The sequence below is a fragment of the Trachypithecus francoisi genome, unplaced genomic scaffold (assembly GCF_009764315.1).
Source record: "Trachypithecus francoisi isolate TF-2019V2 unplaced genomic scaffold, Tfra_2.0 Lachesis_group11, whole genome shotgun sequence".
NCBI lineage: Eukaryota > Metazoa > Chordata > Mammalia > Primates > Cercopithecidae > Trachypithecus > Trachypithecus francoisi.
Window position 1 is genome coordinate 92,472,461 of NW_022681456.1, and position 19,052 is coordinate 92,491,512.

Here is a 19,052-nt window from a genome sequence, read left to right on the forward strand (position 1 = left end):
CCTTAGTAGGGATGGCAAAGAAACAAGCAATTAGGACACATGTGATAAATGCTGTAAGGGAAGTGCAGGGCAGCTAAGAGTACATAGCAAAAATACCTAACTCTATGGAAGTTAGGGAATACCCCTCAAGTAAAGTGACAGCTAAACTCAGATCTTTAGTAGAAGTTATCCAGAAAAAGGCAGAAGGGAACAGGGAGCTCAAATGTCCCAGAGAGACAAAAGAGCCTTTGTGAAGATACTGAGGGAAGAAAGTATTCTGAGGAATTGAAATCAGTTCAACATGGCTACAGCCATGCCCAAATTTTAAATGCAGGGTCAGAGAAAGGGCTCAACTGAAATGGCTGGCAGGAAAAGCTACGTGTTATCAATAATAAAGGTGAGGAGATGAAAGAGAATTTCACTAAAGAAGTTGAATATGTAAAATAGTTTAAGCACGAAATAGATGTTTCAGAAAGCACAGATGGGGGTGTTGAGGGGTTAAATGGGGAAGAAACGAAGAAGCAGTGATAGCCTAAGTCGAAAGAAAGCACAAAGCAGCATGGAAATGAGACTATAGCACAGAAGACCAAAGAGGCTTACATCTTGTGCGGTAACCAAGGATAACAGGGATGTAATGCAAGGTAGGTTTGGCTGGCCACAAGTTTGCCAAGAGACTTAGTCCCGGCCGTCCCCTGGCGGCCACGGAGGTATTCAGGCCTCTCAAAATTCAGCTGCGCCCTGGATGGATTGCACTTCCGTCTCTCTAGAAGACATCGGCTTCACTCTGGATTGATTGTGCAGGCTCCAGGAGAGGCTCTGGGTTCCAGGCTGCTGGAACGCAGGCTCCCAGGGAGTGGTTAGAGGCTTGGTCTGTATGTGCTGGTGGGTAGAAGTATAAACTACCTTGCATTATGTTCTGATTTTTCTGTAGGAATGATGGGCATGTTATGGCCTCTTACAGAAAAAGCAGTGCGTAGCCATTACAGATTTACAGGAAGAGAAAAGGTGCCAAGAAGTTCACCGTTTGTCCATACCCATGCTAAAGATGAGTCACTCTGTGAATCCAACTCTCCCAAAGTTGTCCTTGTCTCCCCAACTAGACTGAGATCTCCACCAGAAAACAAAACAAACAAACAAAAAGGTCTGTTTATTTTGTAGTTCCCAAAGTGCCTAACAGCTGGGTACGGCGAACACCTTCAGTACAATTACGGATTTCCTGACTGCTCTCGGGTCACTGAAGTTACCTAGCTCAGTCTTCTTTTTGCATATTAAGGCGCTACAGAGAGGAGAACCCGTATCTTAGACTGAATACTTCCCTTTATTCCAAACTCCACTGCGTCTCTCCACCCTCAACCGCATGGGCAGAATTGCTGCACAATTCAAAGGCAGGAGAATCCAGGACCCGACACAGAAAACTCCCGCCCCCCCTCCCCAACCCCCCGCGTTTAGCAGCCCGCACTCGCTCTGCATCCACCTCTGGGAAAGGTAAAAGTTGCTCACCTACTCTGGCCCTCCGGGACACCCCGTAAATGTAGTCGTCCGCTCGCCGCCGTTATTCCAGGTAGGCACTTCCGGCGCGCGCATTGACGTCAGCGAAGCGCTCGCCTCTGGGCCTGCCTTTGGGGCCCGGATCTGAAACAGCCAGGAAGAGGCACCGTGGCTGCTACCATCTGGTCCCCGCGCCTGACCCCTCCCAGGACTCGTGATGCCAAGGCCGCTGCGAGTGGCTACGAAGAGTCGGGGTTGAGCCCCAGCTGAGCCGAGGGCTCGCACTCTTCTGGTCTCCCAGGCCCAACCCACGTGAAGGTAAACGCCTCCTCAGCTGCGGCCTTCTTTTCTGCAGGACCCCCTCCCCAGACTCGGCTACCAAAATGCTCTGCCCCTCTCTCCCGCCACCCTTTTTATTCCAGGACCTTAACCTCTACCTGCCTTCGCGGCTCTCAGCAGAACGTCTAAGGCATAGTTTCAAATGAGAAACTTTTAAAAAGCGACCTATCTATGTTGAGTTCCTGAAGTTTTCTAAATGATTCCCCCAAAACACCAAACATGAGGCAGTTTTCTCATTCCTTCACGAATTGGCATGCCTTAGAGTCAGTACTTTTCCATTTGTGATGGTTCGTCCCCCATCTCGAATACACACCACACGCTCTTTTTAAATCAGAAATTTGAATTTGGTTGAGTCTGATATTTTCACAGTAATTTGCTGACTTTGTAAGATAAGGTGTGAAAATTAATTACTGATTACATTTGTAAATTTTATTTTATTTTATTTTATTTTATTTTTTTTTTTTTTGAGACAGAGTCTCGCTCTGTCGCCCAGGCTGGAGTGCTGTGGCCGGATCTCAGCTCACTGCAAGCTCCGCCTCCCGGGTTTACGCCATTCTCCTGCCTCAGCCTCCCGAGTAGCTGGGACTACAGGCGCCCGCCACCTCGCCCGGCTAGATTTTTGTATTTTTTAGTAGAGACGGGGTTTCACCGTGTTAGCCGGGATGATCTCGATCTCCTGACCTCGTGATCCGCCCGTCTCGGCCTCCCAAAGTGCTGGGATTACAGGCTTGAGCCACCGCGCCTGGCCTACATTTGTAAATTTTATATACATATATACACATACTTACAAGTCCGTCTCTTCCAGGCACCAAGCCTATTTTTATAATGTATCATTTCATAATTTGGCAATAATAAGCAAAGTTAGCATTTCGAAAGAAGTTTATATTGTCAATACGTAAAGCTTAAATTTCTTCCTTAACATCATACTAAATGGGGAAAAGAAAATTTTCCTCTTAACACACCACTCCAGAGAAAAAAAAAATTAAGACAAACGTAAAAGTACCCAGCCATAGTACAGGCATGCACAGCATAACAACTTTTTGGTTAACAACAAACCACATATACCACAGTGGTCTCCTAAGAGTATAATACATTGTACCATGTTTTTAGTGCACCTTTTCTGTCTTTAGCTACGTAAATATTTACCATTGTGTTTCTGTTGTCTACATTATTCACTACATTAACATGCTATACAGGTTGCAGCCCAGGAGCAATAGGCTAGACCATCTAGGTTTGTCTCAGTACACCCTATGATGTTTGCGCTATGAAATCATGTAACACACTCAGAACATACCTCCTTCGTTAAGCGTAGCATGACTGTGTATTAGCAAAACTCAGTGACTAAGGTTCTTTCTGAGTCCCCAGGCTCTTTCTGATCTGGGTGAGCAAGGTGTAGGTATTGTCCATATACAATACATATGCATTAGAGCATTTTTTGCTCGTAGTCTGAGTGGAAGTTAGGAGTAGCCTTAGGGTTTTTCCTTCATCTATTTAAAACCCATCTCCATACCCATACAGTCTGGCACTGAAAGTGTTGGTGTAAAGAATACCTGAAAGAAGAAGAACCAAAAAAGAATTTTTCTTGAGTGGTGACTGGGAAAAAGGAATTCCTTAATTCAGACTGCTGGAGTTCCTAACTTGTAAGGAAGGTATACAAATCTGGCATAATTAAATCGGTGATTGTTAATACTGTATTGATTTTTGTTTTTTGTTGTTGTTGTTGTTGTTTCAAAATAATACCCAGACTGGTCTGATTGTTTTATTTGGAATTAAGAATACCTGGTTTAGGCCACTTTGGGACGCTGAGACAGGTGGATCACTTGAAGTCAGGAGTTCAAGACCAGCCTGACCAACATGGTGAAACCCTGCCTCTACTAAAAATACAAAATTAGCCGGGCATGGTGGTGGATACCTGTAATCCCAGCTACTCGGGAGGCTGAGGCAGGAGAATTGCTTGAAACTGGGAAGCGGAGGTTGCAGTGAGCCGAGATTGCGCCATTGCACCCCAGCCTGGGCAACAAGAGCGAAACTCCGTCTCAAAAAAAGAAAAAAAAGAATCCTGGTTTAGATTGATTGCTGATAGGTTTATTTTCACTTTTAGAAATGAGTGGTGGATTGGCTCCAAGTAAGAGCACAGTGTATGTATCCAACTTGCCCTTTTCCCTGACAAACAATGACTTGTACCGGGTAAGTAAATCTTATCAAGTGACTGCTATTTGAGATACAGATAACCTTAAGCAAATAGTTATCCCTGGCAAAATTCTTTTTTTCTTTTCTTTTCTTTTTTTTTTTTTTTTTTTGAGACAGTGTAATTCTGTCACTCAGGCTGGAGTGCAGTGGCACTATCATGGCTCACTGCAGCCTCCCACCCCCTCAGGTGGTACTCCCACCTCAGCCTCCCTAGTAGCTGGAAAATACAGGTGTGCGCCACCATGTCTCTACAAGCTACCTGGGCACCTAAGGTTGGAAGATTGCTTGAGCCTAGGAGGTGGAGGCGACAGTGAGCCAAGATCATACCACTGCACTCCAGGCTGGGTAACAGAATGAGACCCTGTCTCAAAAAAAAAAAAAAAAAATAGAAGCTGTATTTATTGAACATTTAAGTCAAATTATATGTTAGATACTAAGGAGATGCTAAGATGTTAGGTGCTAAGGAGAAAAAATAAAGCAGGAAAGGTGGACTATTGAATGTTAAGTTGGGAATGGAGGTGAAATTTTACACAGGGAGGTCAGAAATGCCATTATTGAGAAGGTGACTTTTGAATAAAGACCTGAAACGAGTAAGAGGCACCTGTGCAAATTCTGGAGGACAAGCATTTCAGGAAAAGAGGGGTAATCTTAGGTAAGCCCACTCAAGGTGCCTTATAGGACCTATTTACATCATGGTAAGGACTCTGGCTTTCACTCTGAGTGAAACAAGAGGCCATTAGTATCACGTAGAAAACTGTACTGGCCTTCAGAACCCAGTGTTGATAACACTGCAATCCAGTTATATTACATTCCAGCATTATACAGCTTAATCATAGAACGAAAAAAGTCATTATTATTGGTTGCATATACTAACACATTCTAAAAGACTTTTTATATAATAGGAACTCTTAGTATATGGGTAATGAGCTGGAACTTTAGAAATAAATAAGATTGCATAGGATAAAATAAAAGTAACAGAAGAGAGAGCCAACTATAAAGTTCTACCAACATATTAATGGTGGGCAGAGGAAGAAGACTGATAGAAATGGATTTTTCATTATAAAAGCTTTTTTTATGAGGTTTTTTTTGTTTTGTTTTTTAAATAAAGCAGTCTAAGGATCTGTCTTCTCAGACAGGGATTGCTTCGTAGGAATAACAAGGTAGAGGTGAGGGTAGAATTGGAAAAGTGCTACTCCATAACATTGATATTTGAAGCACAGGTATAGCTGGCACTATGATAGAGTTGATAGTTGCCATGGGTATTCCTCAGGAACACAGCAGCTGTCCAGTGTGTATGCCTTAGCTGTACCACATGTGTAGAGTGAGTTTTTTTCTCTGTATTTACTCCATTGTCAAATTTAGGAACTGAGACAGATACATGTGACTCCAACAACAGTAAAAATATTATTCTAGCAACCAAAAAAAAATTTTTAGGGCCTGCCTTATAGACTGAAGGCTGAAATTTTTCATAAACTATAACAGAATTTTGTCAACGTCTGCAACCTAAAAATTTGATGTTTTCATGATTTTAAAATAAATTGTAAATATGTAGTCTTTTGTTTCAGATATTTTCCAAGTACGGCAAAGTTGTAAAGTAAGTACTCACATTAAATTTTGTAACTTCATTTAAAAGTTTATCTGAATTTGCTTCTCCATTTTTTTCAATGACAGTAAATTTTTAAAAATAAAACATACTTGATATAACAAAGAAAATAATACTATTAACATTTTTATGACAATTTTAGTTGGTTTTCCATGTACATAAACATGTAGACAATTTTTCTTCAAGACTGTATTCCATACATTCAATTTTATTTTCTTTTTTAATTTGACATATCATAAATGTCTTTCCATGTACTATAAAGATACATCTTCATATCTAATGGTAAACAAATATTTTGGTTACTAGGAAGTGTGTTATCAAGTATACTATAAGTAACCTAGTTTTTTTTTCCAAATAAATAGTGTAAAATCAAATATTTCTGTGCATCTGACTTGCAGGATGCTATGAGACTGATAAATAGAAAACATATTATCTTCCTTCAGAGAAAGCTTAGAGATCATTGGAAAGACTAGAAATATACAAATGGTATGGATGATAACAGGGCTGAGGGTTAGGAACAATAAAAAGAACTTGAACTCGTATTTCACTGTTTTAAATCAAGCAACTATATTATGGGGCAAAAAAGTAAAAGGATACTGTCATCCTAACTATCTTATAACCAGTATACATTCTGATATAAATTTAAAATCCCAATAATTTTGAGCATATTTATCTTGGCTAATTTTTTCTAGTGTTCCATAAATGGATATTAAATAGTTGAAGCTCATTTGCATCTTGAAATTACCTAACTTCTTTTACAGTTACTTTGCTATTAAAAAATCATTATCAAAAATGCTTCTGTGTAAATTTTTGGGTGTTCAGATTTTAAAAAGTCATCGTCATCAGTCCAAACACTGGTAATGATGATGGTATGTAATACTTAAATGAGCACATATATATGCCAGGCATTGTTCTAATCTCTTTATGTGTATTATTTAATTCTCACAACTACCCTTTAAGGTAGGTACTGTTATTATCTCAATATTATAAATGATGAAACTGAAGCACACAGAAAACCTAAAGTCATCTTGCTAGCTAATGGTGGAGAAAATATTTGAATCCAACAGTGAGATTTCAGAGTCCACTCCCTTTTACCTTTTTTTTTCCGCTTTGTCAGAATCTTTGAGTGGATCTCCATATCAATATATAGTTCTGAACCATGAAACTGCAATGGAATTAAAGACACAGGGTTATAAGCACCTAGAAACAGGGAAGACTTTAGAGAGCCAGGGAAGGCTTACCCAAGTCAGTGTTTTTTGAGTGGAAACCTAAGGATGAGTAACAGTTAAGTAGGCAAAAATAAGGGAGGAATAGTTCAGGTAGAGGGAATAGCTTGTGCAAAGGCCTTGTGGCAAAAGAAAATAAAGTGACATCAAGAAATAGAAAGAAGGCCAATGTGACTAGAGATGAATGAGTAAGGGGGAGAAAGCACAAGATGGCTCCAGAGATGGAAGCAGGTTCCTCATCTTACTTCTTGGCCAGGTTACAAAGGTATTTGGTTTTCATTCTAAGAATATCAGGAATCATTTAAGAATTTTAAGTGAGGGGTGACATGATTTAAATTTTTTAAAGTTTATTCTGGCCTAATGTACAAATTAGTTTGGAGGGGAACAAAAGCAAATGCAGCTGGGCACAGTGGCTCACACCTGCAATCCCAGTGCTTTGGGAGACCAATGTGGGAGGATCACTTGAAAGGTCAGGAGTTCAAGACCAGCCTGACCAACATGGCAAAACCCCATCTCTACAAAAAAATGCAAAAATTAGCCGGTCGTGGTGGTACACACCTGTAATCCCAGCTACTTGGGAGGCGAGGCATGAGAATCACTTGAACCCAGGAGGCGGATGGAGGTGGAGGTTGCATTGAACTGAGATCATGCCAGTGCACTCCAGCCTGGGCAGAGCAAGACTCCATCTCAAAAAAAAAAAAGAGAGAAAATGCAGTGAGACCAGTATGAAGTCTAAAACTATAGCCCAGGGGAGAAATCTGTACTAAAATAGTACAGGTGGAGCTATAGAGACTGGTCAGATTTGAGAGGTGGTCAGATTTCAGAAATGATTATGAAGTGAAATGGGTAATACTTAGTGATATGTATAGGAAGGAAAGTGGGTAATATTTAGTGATGTGCTTACTTTGTACATAAGGACTTTGTGAACAGGAAGGAGGTGTTATGGATGACATTCAGGTTTCCCAAAATAGTGTATGCTTCATATTATGTGCTTAAATAAGTACATCATATACCTTGTATTAGGAAATTAGGTGCTACTGTCTACCTCTTTTCCCTTGCCAGAAACATGGGAATCACAGTAGATTTGTCCTTTTAAATCTCTGGTGTAAATTTTTTTTCTGTTACCACAGAAGGTATCTCTGTCAAAGTATTGTATGACAGTTGGTTTGTTGGTCTGTCTCTACCACTAAACTGTAAGCTTTCTCCTGAGGGTAAAAACTACTGTTAGTGCTTAGCACATGGGCTTGAGGCTAACAGAGTGACTGAATGACCAAATGAATGAACACATACAATGTACTCTTTTAGAAACTACTTTTCCTATTTTTTTGTCTATTTTTCCCATTGAATATAAAAGTATATCTATCAATCAACATATTGAGGTAGGCACATATGGATTGCAGAGACAACCTTAAAGGAGTTTACATTAAAATAGATGAGATGAGGCATTTTTTATGAATAACACAATTCAGCAGAGACTAGCATAACGGAGGAGAAATGATATCCAGTTGAAGCTATTAGAAACTGACACATTGACTTGAATCCCAAAAGAATGAGGAAAATTTTAATGGGCAATGATTCAGAGGTGAAAAAAGATAGAAGCTGTATGAACAAAGGCACAAATTTGGGGAAATACAGGCCATGCTACTGGAGCATTGAGTGGTTTCTTTTGAGTAGACTTCATAGTTTGTACGTGGGAAGGAGCAGTGAAAGATGAAGGAGATGGGAGCCAAATCATCAAGGATGCTGACTGACGGACAAAGAATAGGCAATTTACAGAACCAAAGATTTTTGAACAAAGAAATGGTGTGATTTTATTCCTTAAGTAGAAGACCACTTAGGGATATGAGAAAATCATAAGAGAAAAAATTATAAAGGAACCGATAAGAATAGACTGTTAAAACAGTAACGCCCCTATGGACAAGAAAAAAGCAGTGGAATCAGAAAAGAGGCAACAGATGAGAGATCATTAATTGAGGATGATGTAGAAAGCCAACACTTCTTTTGAAATAGTACTTTAAAAAAAAAAAGATAACTTTCACAAACATGAAAAATTCCAAAATGTAAAGCAACTACCTTATTCAATATTTCTGTCAAAATTGGTTAAAATGTTTCCTGCATATTCTCATAACTGGTGCTTTGACGATAACCAGTCCAAATTTGAACCTTCTTACCTTGGGTGCTTGCCTCTCCTTACCTTCTAAGCCCATTGAATATACAGGTGTACCGTTTGAGAAACTAAACCATTTTAGTTGCCCATTTTTCCCTAAATTTTTTCAACTTGTTTCTTCTTTTAAATGAAATTAGACATCCCTTTTCTTAATGTGATGGCATCTTTTTATCAGTTTCATTCCAAAGACTATGTATGTACCTTAACCCAAACCCAAATAAAATAATTTTAATATGGGAAATGTTACGCTGAATAAAACTTCTATTTATTCACTTGTGTCCTATTATCTATTTTCCTGTAATTCAAACATGAGAAAATTATTAAGCTTTATCTTGAACATTATCTTTTAACTTTGGAAATAATTTCAAGTTTATAATATGACAATGGTACTAAGAACAGCAAAATATCTTTCATGTAAATTCACCTGTTATTAACATTTCCCCCATTTACTTTATCATTTGTACTCTCTCTTGCCCCGTGTGTGTGTATATATACACACACAACTTGTTTTTGTGAGGTATGTAAGGGTGAGTTACAACATCATCGCCCTTTATTCCTACATACTTCAGTGTGTTATTCCCTAAAAGTAAGGATATATTTTATATAACCACAGTACAATTACCAACTTCATAAAGTTATTTTGATATAGTAGTTTTACTAAATCAACCATTCATGTTCCAATTTTGTCAGTTGACCTAATAATGTCCTGCATAATATTTTTCCCCTCTATTAGAGGATCAGTCTAGAGTCAGGTATTGTCTTTAATTTTTCTTTTTAGGCTCCTTTAGTCTAGAACATTGTAAGGAATATATAGCCTACCCCCTTCTCCTCCCCCTCATTTTGTATGTTGCTGATGTTTCCTCGTTATTAGATCTAGTCTACATTTTCTTGGCTACTATACTGCATAGAGGATGTGTTGTTCTCAGAATACCACATCTGGAGGCAGACACTGTCAGTCTGTCCCTCAGTAGTGATACGAATTTTGATCACACAGTCAAGGTATTGTCTCGATTTTTTCACTGTAGACTTATTTTCCCTTTGCAATTAATAAACAATCCATGGAAGACACTCTAAGACAGTACAAGTACTCTGCTCCACATAAAAATCTCATTTTAGACTTAGCATTTGTTGATGGTTCTTAACTGATCCAGTCTTTTTTTTTTTTTTTTTGAGACGGTGTCTCACTCTGTCGCTGGGGCTGGAGTGCAATGGCCGGATCTCAGCTCACTGCAAGCTCCGCCTCCTGGGTTCACGCCATTCTCCTGCCTCAGCCTCCCGCGTAGCTGGGACTACAGGCGCCCGCCACCTCGCCCGGCTAGTTTTTTGTATTTTTTAGTAGAGACGGGGTTTCACAGTATTAGCCAGGATGGTCTCGATCTCCTGACCTCGTAATCCGCCCGTCTCGGCCTCCCAAAGTGCTGGGATTACAGGCTTGAGCCACCGCGCCCGGCCTAGTCTTTACCATGAGTGTTGCCAATTGGTGATTTTTCCAACTCCAGCATTTCCTCTACATTCACCCGTCATCCCTTGGCATTCTTCTGTAAGCAAGAGCCTTCCCTCCCATCTCCACTTATTTATTGGTCTATTATCAGTAAGAATTATAAATTCCTACCTTCTCTGTGGCCTATAATTTATTACTGTAATGAATTGTTTTGGTGCTCAAATTGTCCTTGATTTGGCCAGTGGGAGCTCCTTCCAGCTGGCTGCTGTATTCTTGCCCCCATCGTTCATTCATTCATTCATTCATTCATTCCTCTCTCTCTCTGTCTCACTTGCTCACTCACTTTTGCACTCTCTTACTTTCTGGCGTAAGATGTTCCAAGCTCCTCTTGTACCTGCCCTGCTCTAGCCTTTGAATCAGCTATTTCTCCAAAGAGCCCTGGTGAACATTGTTTTTAAACTATGTTAATTGACATAGGGTGAGCAAGGGCCTCCAGGACTAGGGATGTGGATGGGGCAAGAGAAAGAGTAGGCTCTGTGCTCTCATAACTCTCCTTATCACTCAGGTACACCCTAGTGGGTAGTATGGCTGAAAACCACAGAACTGGAGATTCTTTTTCCCTGAAGATCGGGGTCCAACTATGTTGCCTAGGCTGTTCTCAAACTCTCTTGTTCAGGCATCCTCCTGCCTCTGTCTCCCAAGTAGCTGGAACTACAGGTGCGCACCACCACACCCAGCTCTGGAGATTTTTTTTTCTTTCTTATTTTTCTGAAGATTCTTTAAAAGAATATTAAGAATATACTTTGATTCGAAAAAAACAACCCCATCAAAAAGTGGGCAAAGGATATGAACAGACATTTCTCAAAAGAAGACATTCATACAGCCAACAGACACATGAAAAAATGCTCATTATCACTCGCCATCAGAGAAATGCAAATCAAAACCACAATGAGATACCATCTCACACCAGTTAGAATGGCAATCATTAAAAAGTCAGGAAACAACAGGTGCTGGAGAGGATGTGGAGAAGTAGGAACACTTTTACACTGTTGGTGGGATTGTAAACTAGTTCAACCATTATGGAAAACAGTATGGCAATTCCTCAAGGATCTAGAACTAGATATACCATACGACCCAGGCATCCCACTACTGGGTATATACCCAAAGGATTATAAATCATGCTGCTATAAAGACACATGCACACGTATGTTTATTGCAGCACTGTTCACAATAGCAAAGACTTGGAATCAACCCAAATGTCCATCAGTGACAGACTGGATTAAGAAAATGTGGCACATATACACCATGGAATACTATGCAGCCATAAAAAAGGATGAGTTAGTGTCCTTTGTAGGGACATGGATGCAGCTGGAAACCATCATTCTTAGCAAACTATCACAAGAAGAGAAAACCAAACACCGCATGTTCTCACTCATAGGTGGGAACTGAACAATGAGATCACTTGGACTCGGGAAGGGGAACATCACACACCGGGGCCTATTATGGGAAGGGGGAACGGGGGAGGGATTGCATTGGGAGTTATACCTGATAAAAATGACGAATTGATGGGTGCTGACGAGTTGATGGGTGCAGCACACCAACAAGGCACAAGTATACATATGTAAGAAACCTGCACGTTATGCACATGTACCCTAGAACTTAAAGTATAATAATAATAAATAAAATAAAAAATAAAAATAAAATAAAGAAAAAAAGAAAAATAAGTAAATCATTTTACTTCTTCTGTAAAGTATACTTTTATTTTGTTTTGTTTTGCAAGCTGAGGGAGTTAGTATGGAAGAGGGATTATGGTTACTCCTTAAGATTTCATTGTCTCTGTAATCTCTTTACTTCACCCTTCAATCTCTGATTAACTCCTAATCATAGGTGTGCTCACTTGTGTTAAATCAGTATCACCCTTTCCCGTTTCCATGCTTGATATCCCTTGACTTTGAAGAGATAGCTGATTTTTCAGATGTATTAATTCATCTTACAAATTTTTCATTTAGCCCTTTTTAAAATGAATGTTTCAAGTATTAATACCTGTTTTATTTATTGCTGCCTCATTTTTAACTATTTGTTTATGCTTTAAGGGTTACCATAATGAAAGATAAAGATACCAGGAAGAGTAAAGGGGTTGCATTTATTTTATTTTTGGATAAAGACTCTGCACAAAACTGTACCAGGGCAATAAACAACAAACAGGTAAGCTATTCATCTCCATCAAGGTTTTTAGCCCCAAAGCCTTTATGCTCATCTAGGCCAAAAATGTGGGGATATAGTGGATCATCAGGTCTAATAGGTATCTGTAGATTCTTAAGATATCTAACTTATGGAAAGAAAAGAGGTCAAACTGTACTGGGTTCTCAAAACATTGGTGGAATCTCAGGTATAAGAATACTACAGAATATAATTTATCACACCTAAGTGACAATTGCTAAAAAAATCCAAAATAAAGTGGAATTGAAGATTTAAGAAAATGGATTAAATAATTAATTTTAGATTTCAGTGAAATGCATTCTACATTTACAGTTTTCTCTTGTTTAGTTATTTGGCAGAGTGATAAAAGCAAGCATTGCTATTGACAATGGAAGAGCAGCTGAGTTCATCCGAAGGCGAAACTACTTTGATAAATCTAAGTGTTATGAATGTGGAGTAAGTAAACCTAAAACTTAATGTAACTTTCCATAGTTTAAGATACTTTACACATCAGTCTTTTATTTTTGCTCACCAAAACTTCTGACTGGCTAAACCAGGTTATGAAAATGCTTTCTTTTTAATATTTATTTTTTTGAGACAGGGTTTTCCTCTGTCACCCAGGCTGGAGTGCAGTGATGCAATCACAACTCTCTGCAGCCTCCACCTCCTGGGCCCAGGTGATCGTCCCACCACAGTGTCCGAGTAGCTGGGACCACAGGCATGCACCATCACACCCTGCTTAATTTTTTAATTTTTTTGTAGAGGCAGGTTGTTTCTATGTTGCCCCGGCCCATCTCAAACTCCTGGGCTCAAGCAGCCCTCCCACCTCAGCCTCCCAAAGTGCTAGAGTTACAAGTGTTAGCCACTGTGCCTGGCCTAGTTGTTTTACTTAGGGACTCTAAACTCATCAAAGTAAATTCAGTTGAAATGCACTGTGTAAAGATAACCTGAGTTGGGTAATACAAAGTGGTATTTTCTCTAGTTCCTAAATCTTTGAAAATCACTAGTTTTAAAAGTGTTAGACTGATTACTTATCTCACTGTCTTGCAAGATTTTAGTAACTCATAAATTTTTGTTAATAGGATATCGCCTGTTTCTGTACCAGTTTTTAAGTGTCACAGTTCAATAGGAACATTATCATGTGACCTTATCCACTATGGGATATTGTGTTTTGAAGTTTTTTATTTTTTCCTATTAGTATTGCTAGTGTTTTATAACTGAACTATCCTCACATTGTCTTCTTTGGTTCTCTTCATGATCTGTCATTATCCATTTAAAGTTTTGGTGATGAGGAGGGAAAGACAGCCATAGAATAATTTTGTATAAGGTCTGTATTGGTACCAAGAGAATTTTAGTCTGGTTCTCACAGGTGTAAGTTTGTAAAATGACCATATAAAATACTTAAGAAACAGGCCGGGCACAGTGGCTCATGCCTGTAATCCTAGCACTTTGGGAAGCTTAGGTGGGTGGATCACTTGAGGTCAGGAGTTCAAAAGCAGACTGACCAACATGGTGAAACCCCATCTCTACTAAAAATACAAAAAAAATTAGCCAGGCATGGTGGCAGGCACCTGTGATCCCAGCTGCTTGGAAGGCTGAGGCAGGAGAATCACTTGAACCCAGGAGGCAGAGGTTGCAGTGAGCCGAGATCACTCCACTGCACTCCAGCCTGGGCGACAGAGCGAGACTCCATCTCAAAAATAAAAATAAAAATAAAATACTTAAAAAACAGAGTCAAGAGGTAGTAATGGGGAGCTGGGGAGAGAATCATGGAGAGATACCATCCTGGCTACAAACACATGGAAGATGCAAGGAAATGGCTTGAGGTCCTCTACTCCACTGTCACTCCCCATACCCCCCACAAAAAAGATAACTAAATAAACAGACTGATGGATGGATGAATAGAGTGAGCAAGCAGTCGCTTGGATACATACTGATTCTGTCAATTCCTATGATTCTGAAACCTCTTAAGTAAACACTTTAGAAACTTTTCCAAAGTTCTGAGTTTTGTAAAAGAAAGAAAGGGAGGGAGGGAAGGTAGTTACATTCAGATTAGTATATATCTTCATATTTACAGTGAATATTAAGTTATCTGGGAAATCCTAGATGAATCTGTTAATTGGTTCCTTTTGGTATATGGATCCATAGAGTTGTTATATTTTTTACATTTTTATATTTAATTTCCCTCCCTCCAAAAAAACCTATTTATATTTACTTAGCCTGGTTTTTCTAAAGTTATTACATTAAATCCTTTTTTAGTATGGGAAATGTTAATATGTTTTGCTATAATATTATTCCAAAACACAGTTTCAGATATACTTCTCTAACTCTATTTTCTCAGCAGCTCATTAACAGTAAGTAACCTCTCTTAGGTTGGGCCACGTCCTAGGTATACAAAGTGCACAGTCTGTCTGCTCTGTCAAATATACTGGAAAAGCATGATTATTGTTCCCTTCTATTGTTCTAACCTTGGCTCAGTCCCCACACCCTACCCTGACATAACCTCTTAAATGAAATTGTAGTGAGCTAATGTCCAGATTACAGTTGAGCTCTTATGTTTTACAAGTCAATGTTCTAGCTAAGTAGTAATAATAGCCTAGTCCAGCATTGTCAAATGAGAATATAATGCAAGCCACGTATGTTACTAAGTCTTCAGAAATCCAATGTGTATTTTACCTTTACAGTACATATCAATTCAGACAAGTTCTCAATAGCCACATTGACTGGCTAGTGGCTACTGTAATTGGATAGTGCAACTGTAGTCAGGATATGAAAGGGAAAAAACGAAAGTAAGTCATAGGAAAAGTGAGGAAGAAATTTTCCATTTGTTTTTTGTTTTTTTGTTTGTTTTTTGAGACAGGGTCTTGCTCTGTTGCCCAGGCTGGCATGAAGTAGCACAATCTCGGCTCACTGCAGTCTCTGCCTCCCGGGTTCAATCAATTCTTGTGCCTCAGTCTCCTGAGTAGCTGGGATTACAGGCGCGTGCCACCACGCCGAGCTAATTTTTGTGTAGTTAGTAGAGACAGGGTTTTTCCATGTTGGCCAGGCTGGTCTTCAACTCGCTTCCTCAGGTGACCTGTCCGCCTCAGTCTCCCAGTGCTGGGATTATAATAATCCCAGCAATCCCAGTGCTGGGATCCCAGTGCTGGGATTACAGGCTTGTAATCCACCATGCCTAGCCCAAAAGAGTATTAAGCAACATATCGGAAATTAACAGGAATAGTTTTATCCTCGTTTTATCAGTAACTTAAGATGTTTACATTTAGGGTAAATGATCCATTTAAATGTTGATTTTTTTTTTTTGAGACGGAGTTATTTGCTCTTGTCGCCCAGGCTGGAGTGCAACGGCACGATCTCACCTCACTGCCGCCTCTACCTCCTTGGTTTAAGCAATTCTCCTACCTCAGCCTCCTGAGTAGCTGGGGCTACGGGTGTGTGCCACTACGCCCAGCTAATTCTTTTTTTGTTTGTTTGTTTTTTAGTAGAGACGGGGTTTCACTATTTTGGCCAGTCTGGTCTCGAACTCCAGACCTCAGGTGATCCACCCGCCTCAGCTTCCCAAAGTACTGGGATTACAAGCGTGAGCCACCACACCTGACTGAACTGTTTTATATCTTGAATTTTGAGATTTAAATGTTTGAGAGAAGACTACTACTTCTACTCTTAGTAAAACCACTAAATAGTCCTAAATGTTAAAATAACTGAGAGTTACAATATCACCTTCTAAATAGTAAAGTACTGGGTTTTATCATTAATGTCTTTCTATGTAGTCCCAGTATGGAAATATTCCTTTTTAAATTCGAAAACCTTTTAGTAAGGCCGGGTGCATGACTCACGCCTGTAATCCCAGCACTTTGGGAGGCCAAGGCGAGTGGATCATGAGGTCAGGAGATCAAGACCATCCTGGCTAATATGGTGAAACCCTGTCGCTACTAAAAATACAAAAATAAAAAATTAGCCGGGCATAGTGGTGGGTGCCTGTAGTCCCAGCTACTCGGGAGACTGAGGCAGGAGAATGGCGTGAACCCAGGAGGTGGAACTTGCAGTGAGCCTAGATCGCACCACTGCACTCCAGTCTGGGTGACAGAGAGAGACTCCGTCTCAAAAGAAAAAAACCTTTTAGTATTAGAGTACCAGGCAAGATTTTGTAAATAACAAATATGGTATTTTTTCTTTCCTTTTTAATGGGAAACAAAAGGAAAGTGGACACTTAAGTTACGCCTGTCCGAAAAATATGCTTGGAGAACGTGAGCCTCCAAAGAAGAAAGAAAAAAAGAAAAAAAAGAAAGCTCCTGAACCAGAAGAAGAAATGTATGTATATTATTCTTACTAAATACATTATCATGTTGCTTTTGTCTTTTGGTTGGTTGTTTTTGCCTATTGGTTGGTTACATTCCAATTTGTTTTTCTTTATTTAAGTGAGGAAGTAGAAGAAAGTGAAGATGAAGGGGAGGATCCTGCTCTTGACAGCCTCAGTCAGGCCATAGCATTCCAGGTATTGTTCTTTTAAAAGGCATCATGCAATAGCTGACTGGGTTTATAGTCCTTGCTTACTTCATTGATCACCTCATGGCAACGTCTCTATTTCCCCCTAACCTCCTAAGCCTTAGGAGACAAGCTGTTTCTCTGAGGTAGTGTGAATGAAAAGTTCCCATTGGTTCCCTAGATTTTAAGGGCCCCACAACACTTACTATCTTAATCTTTTTTCATTAAAAAAATGAGCAGAACTATTTACTCAAAGTGAGTACAGCCCAACAGAAAAGATTTTTTTTTAGAAATTGCCTAGGATAATTTTGAGTAAGATTGTGAGATGGGACAGAACTCAGGGGAAGGGAGCAGATCTAATTGTCTGCATGGACTGGGAGGGTGGGAAGTAATGGCATTTGTGGTATGTTTTTGCCATGTTTTGAATTAATGAACCATAAATAATATTAAACAGGTTATTAGTTTTATTTTGTTTTTTGAATCACAGCAAGCCAAAATTGAAGAAGAACAAAAAAAATGGAAACCCAGTTCAGGAGGCCCCTCAACATCAGATGATTCAAGACGCCCAAGGATAAAGAAAAGCACATATTTCAGTGATGAGGAAGAACTTAGTGATTAAAATCTTGCCCTAGCACAGTAATAAAAGTCAAGATTTGTTAATAACAATCTTGAAGAGTGAATTTTAATAAAAATAAGAAAAGTTAGTACTATCATGTTAATACTATTATTATCCCAAGAAAAAAGATATTTTAAAAATTTATTTGAAAAGTTCATTATAAGGGCTTTATTCATGCCTGATTTGTTTACATGAGGACTTCTGAAATTAATCCTTAAAACAGAAACTTCCTGAAGACCGAAAAGTTGAATGATTTATTGTTACTTATGTTAATAAACTTTTCAAGAGAATTTTGTCTTTAAATATGGGTGTTTTGTCATCATATTTCTTGTAGCTTTATCCCAATCTGTATAAATTGTAAATACCTATAAAATAAATTATAAATACCTATAAAATATAAAGTAACATAGCTCTAAAAGGCTTAAAATCAAACACAGGTGTTACTTGTCTGCCCTACCCATAGCACCAAATTCCATTCCCTAGAAGAAACTACTCATATGTGCACATGTGTTGTTAAATAAAATACATATATTTCTGTCACTTAATGAAAGAATAAAGGAGAATTATTCAATCTCTTATACTTCTCCTACCTTCCTCAATCTTCCCAATGTGGCTGTGTTAAAAATTTGGGGGAAATCTGTGCATATATTTTTTAATGACCATGTAAATAGTTTTCACTTCTGAGCCAAGGAGCATGCTATGATTACATTTTTCCTAGAGTTAATAGTTGTCTATTTTTTTCCATGTATCATCTTTGTATTTATGACTAAATCTTCCCATTCTGTCTGCAGGTGGTTATATGGGAGTGGGATTAGCCTTTAATTTTCTACTTTGTATATTTCTATATTGTTTAACTTTGTAAGAATACCCATTTATTACTTTTAACTAGTAAAAGCAATAAAAATAAGTTAATACTATTATAGTAATACTATTATTGTCATCCCAAGAAAAAAATATATTAAAAAGAGATTTGAAAAGTTCATTATAAGAGCTTTATTTGTGTTTCCACTTTGAAAACTACAAAGTGTTAACCACCCATCAGCAAAGAATCTTCCAGATCACAGCAAGACAGACAGAATGATTGAATGCAGTACTCAACCATCTGTTTGGCCATTAGTCAAATACAACAGTTTTGGGGTGGTATTTTTTTTTAATTTTTTTTTTTTTTTTTTTGAGACGGAGTCTTGCTCTGTCGCCCAGGCTGGAGTGCAGTGGCCGGATCTCAGCTCACGGCAAGCTCCGCCTCCCGGGTTCACGCCATTCTCCTGCCTCAGCCTCCCGCGTAGCTGGGACTACAGGCGCCACCACCTCGCCCGGCT

General features: G+C 39.1%; 2 protein-coding genes across 34 annotated transcripts in view; one reads left to right on the forward strand and one right to left on the reverse strand.

The window, feature by feature from the left end:
- The window catches only part of PPHLN1 (periphilin 1), a 128,113-nt gene extending 126,515 nt beyond the window's left edge, over positions 1-1,598 (reverse strand). For 9 of the 27 annotated variants that reach the window (XM_033222389.1, XM_033222388.1, XM_033222386.1 and 6 more), the window contains exon 1: positions 1,480-1,562. Coding sequence is in view for 2 of the 27 variants with exons in the window: in XM_033222391.1 (XP_033078282.1) it covers position 1,484 (1 nt within the window). In the remaining 25 variants the exon portion in view is untranslated. Of the gene's footprint in view, positions 1-1,479 lie in introns of all 27 variants that reach the window. The other 18 variants (XM_033222400.1, XM_033222396.1, XM_033222392.1 and 15 more) reach the window with 4 other exon arrangements.
- ZCRB1 (zinc finger CCHC-type and RNA binding motif containing 1) lies at positions 1,579-18,650 on the forward strand. 7 transcript variants are annotated; one of them, XM_033222406.1, is made up of 8 exons: positions 1,579-1,785; positions 3,908-3,993; positions 5,562-5,590; positions 12,527-12,638; positions 12,981-13,088; positions 16,831-16,943; positions 17,052-17,127; positions 17,605-18,650. In XM_033222406.1, exons 2-8 carry the CDS (start codon positions 3,910-3,912, stop codon positions 17,734-17,736), a joined length of 654 nt encoding a protein of 217 aa, XP_033078297.1. In that variant the 5' UTR covers positions 1,579-1,785; positions 3,908-3,909; the 3' UTR covers positions 17,737-18,650. The 7 variants fall into 7 exon arrangements, with proteins under 7 accessions (XP_033078297.1, XP_033078298.1, XP_033078302.1 ...); XM_033222407.1 differs by having other exon boundaries at positions 1,637-1,779; XM_033222408.1 differs by having other exon boundaries at positions 1,646-1,785; positions 5,549-5,590.
- The last annotated feature ends 402 nt before the right edge of the window (positions 18,651-19,052 follow it).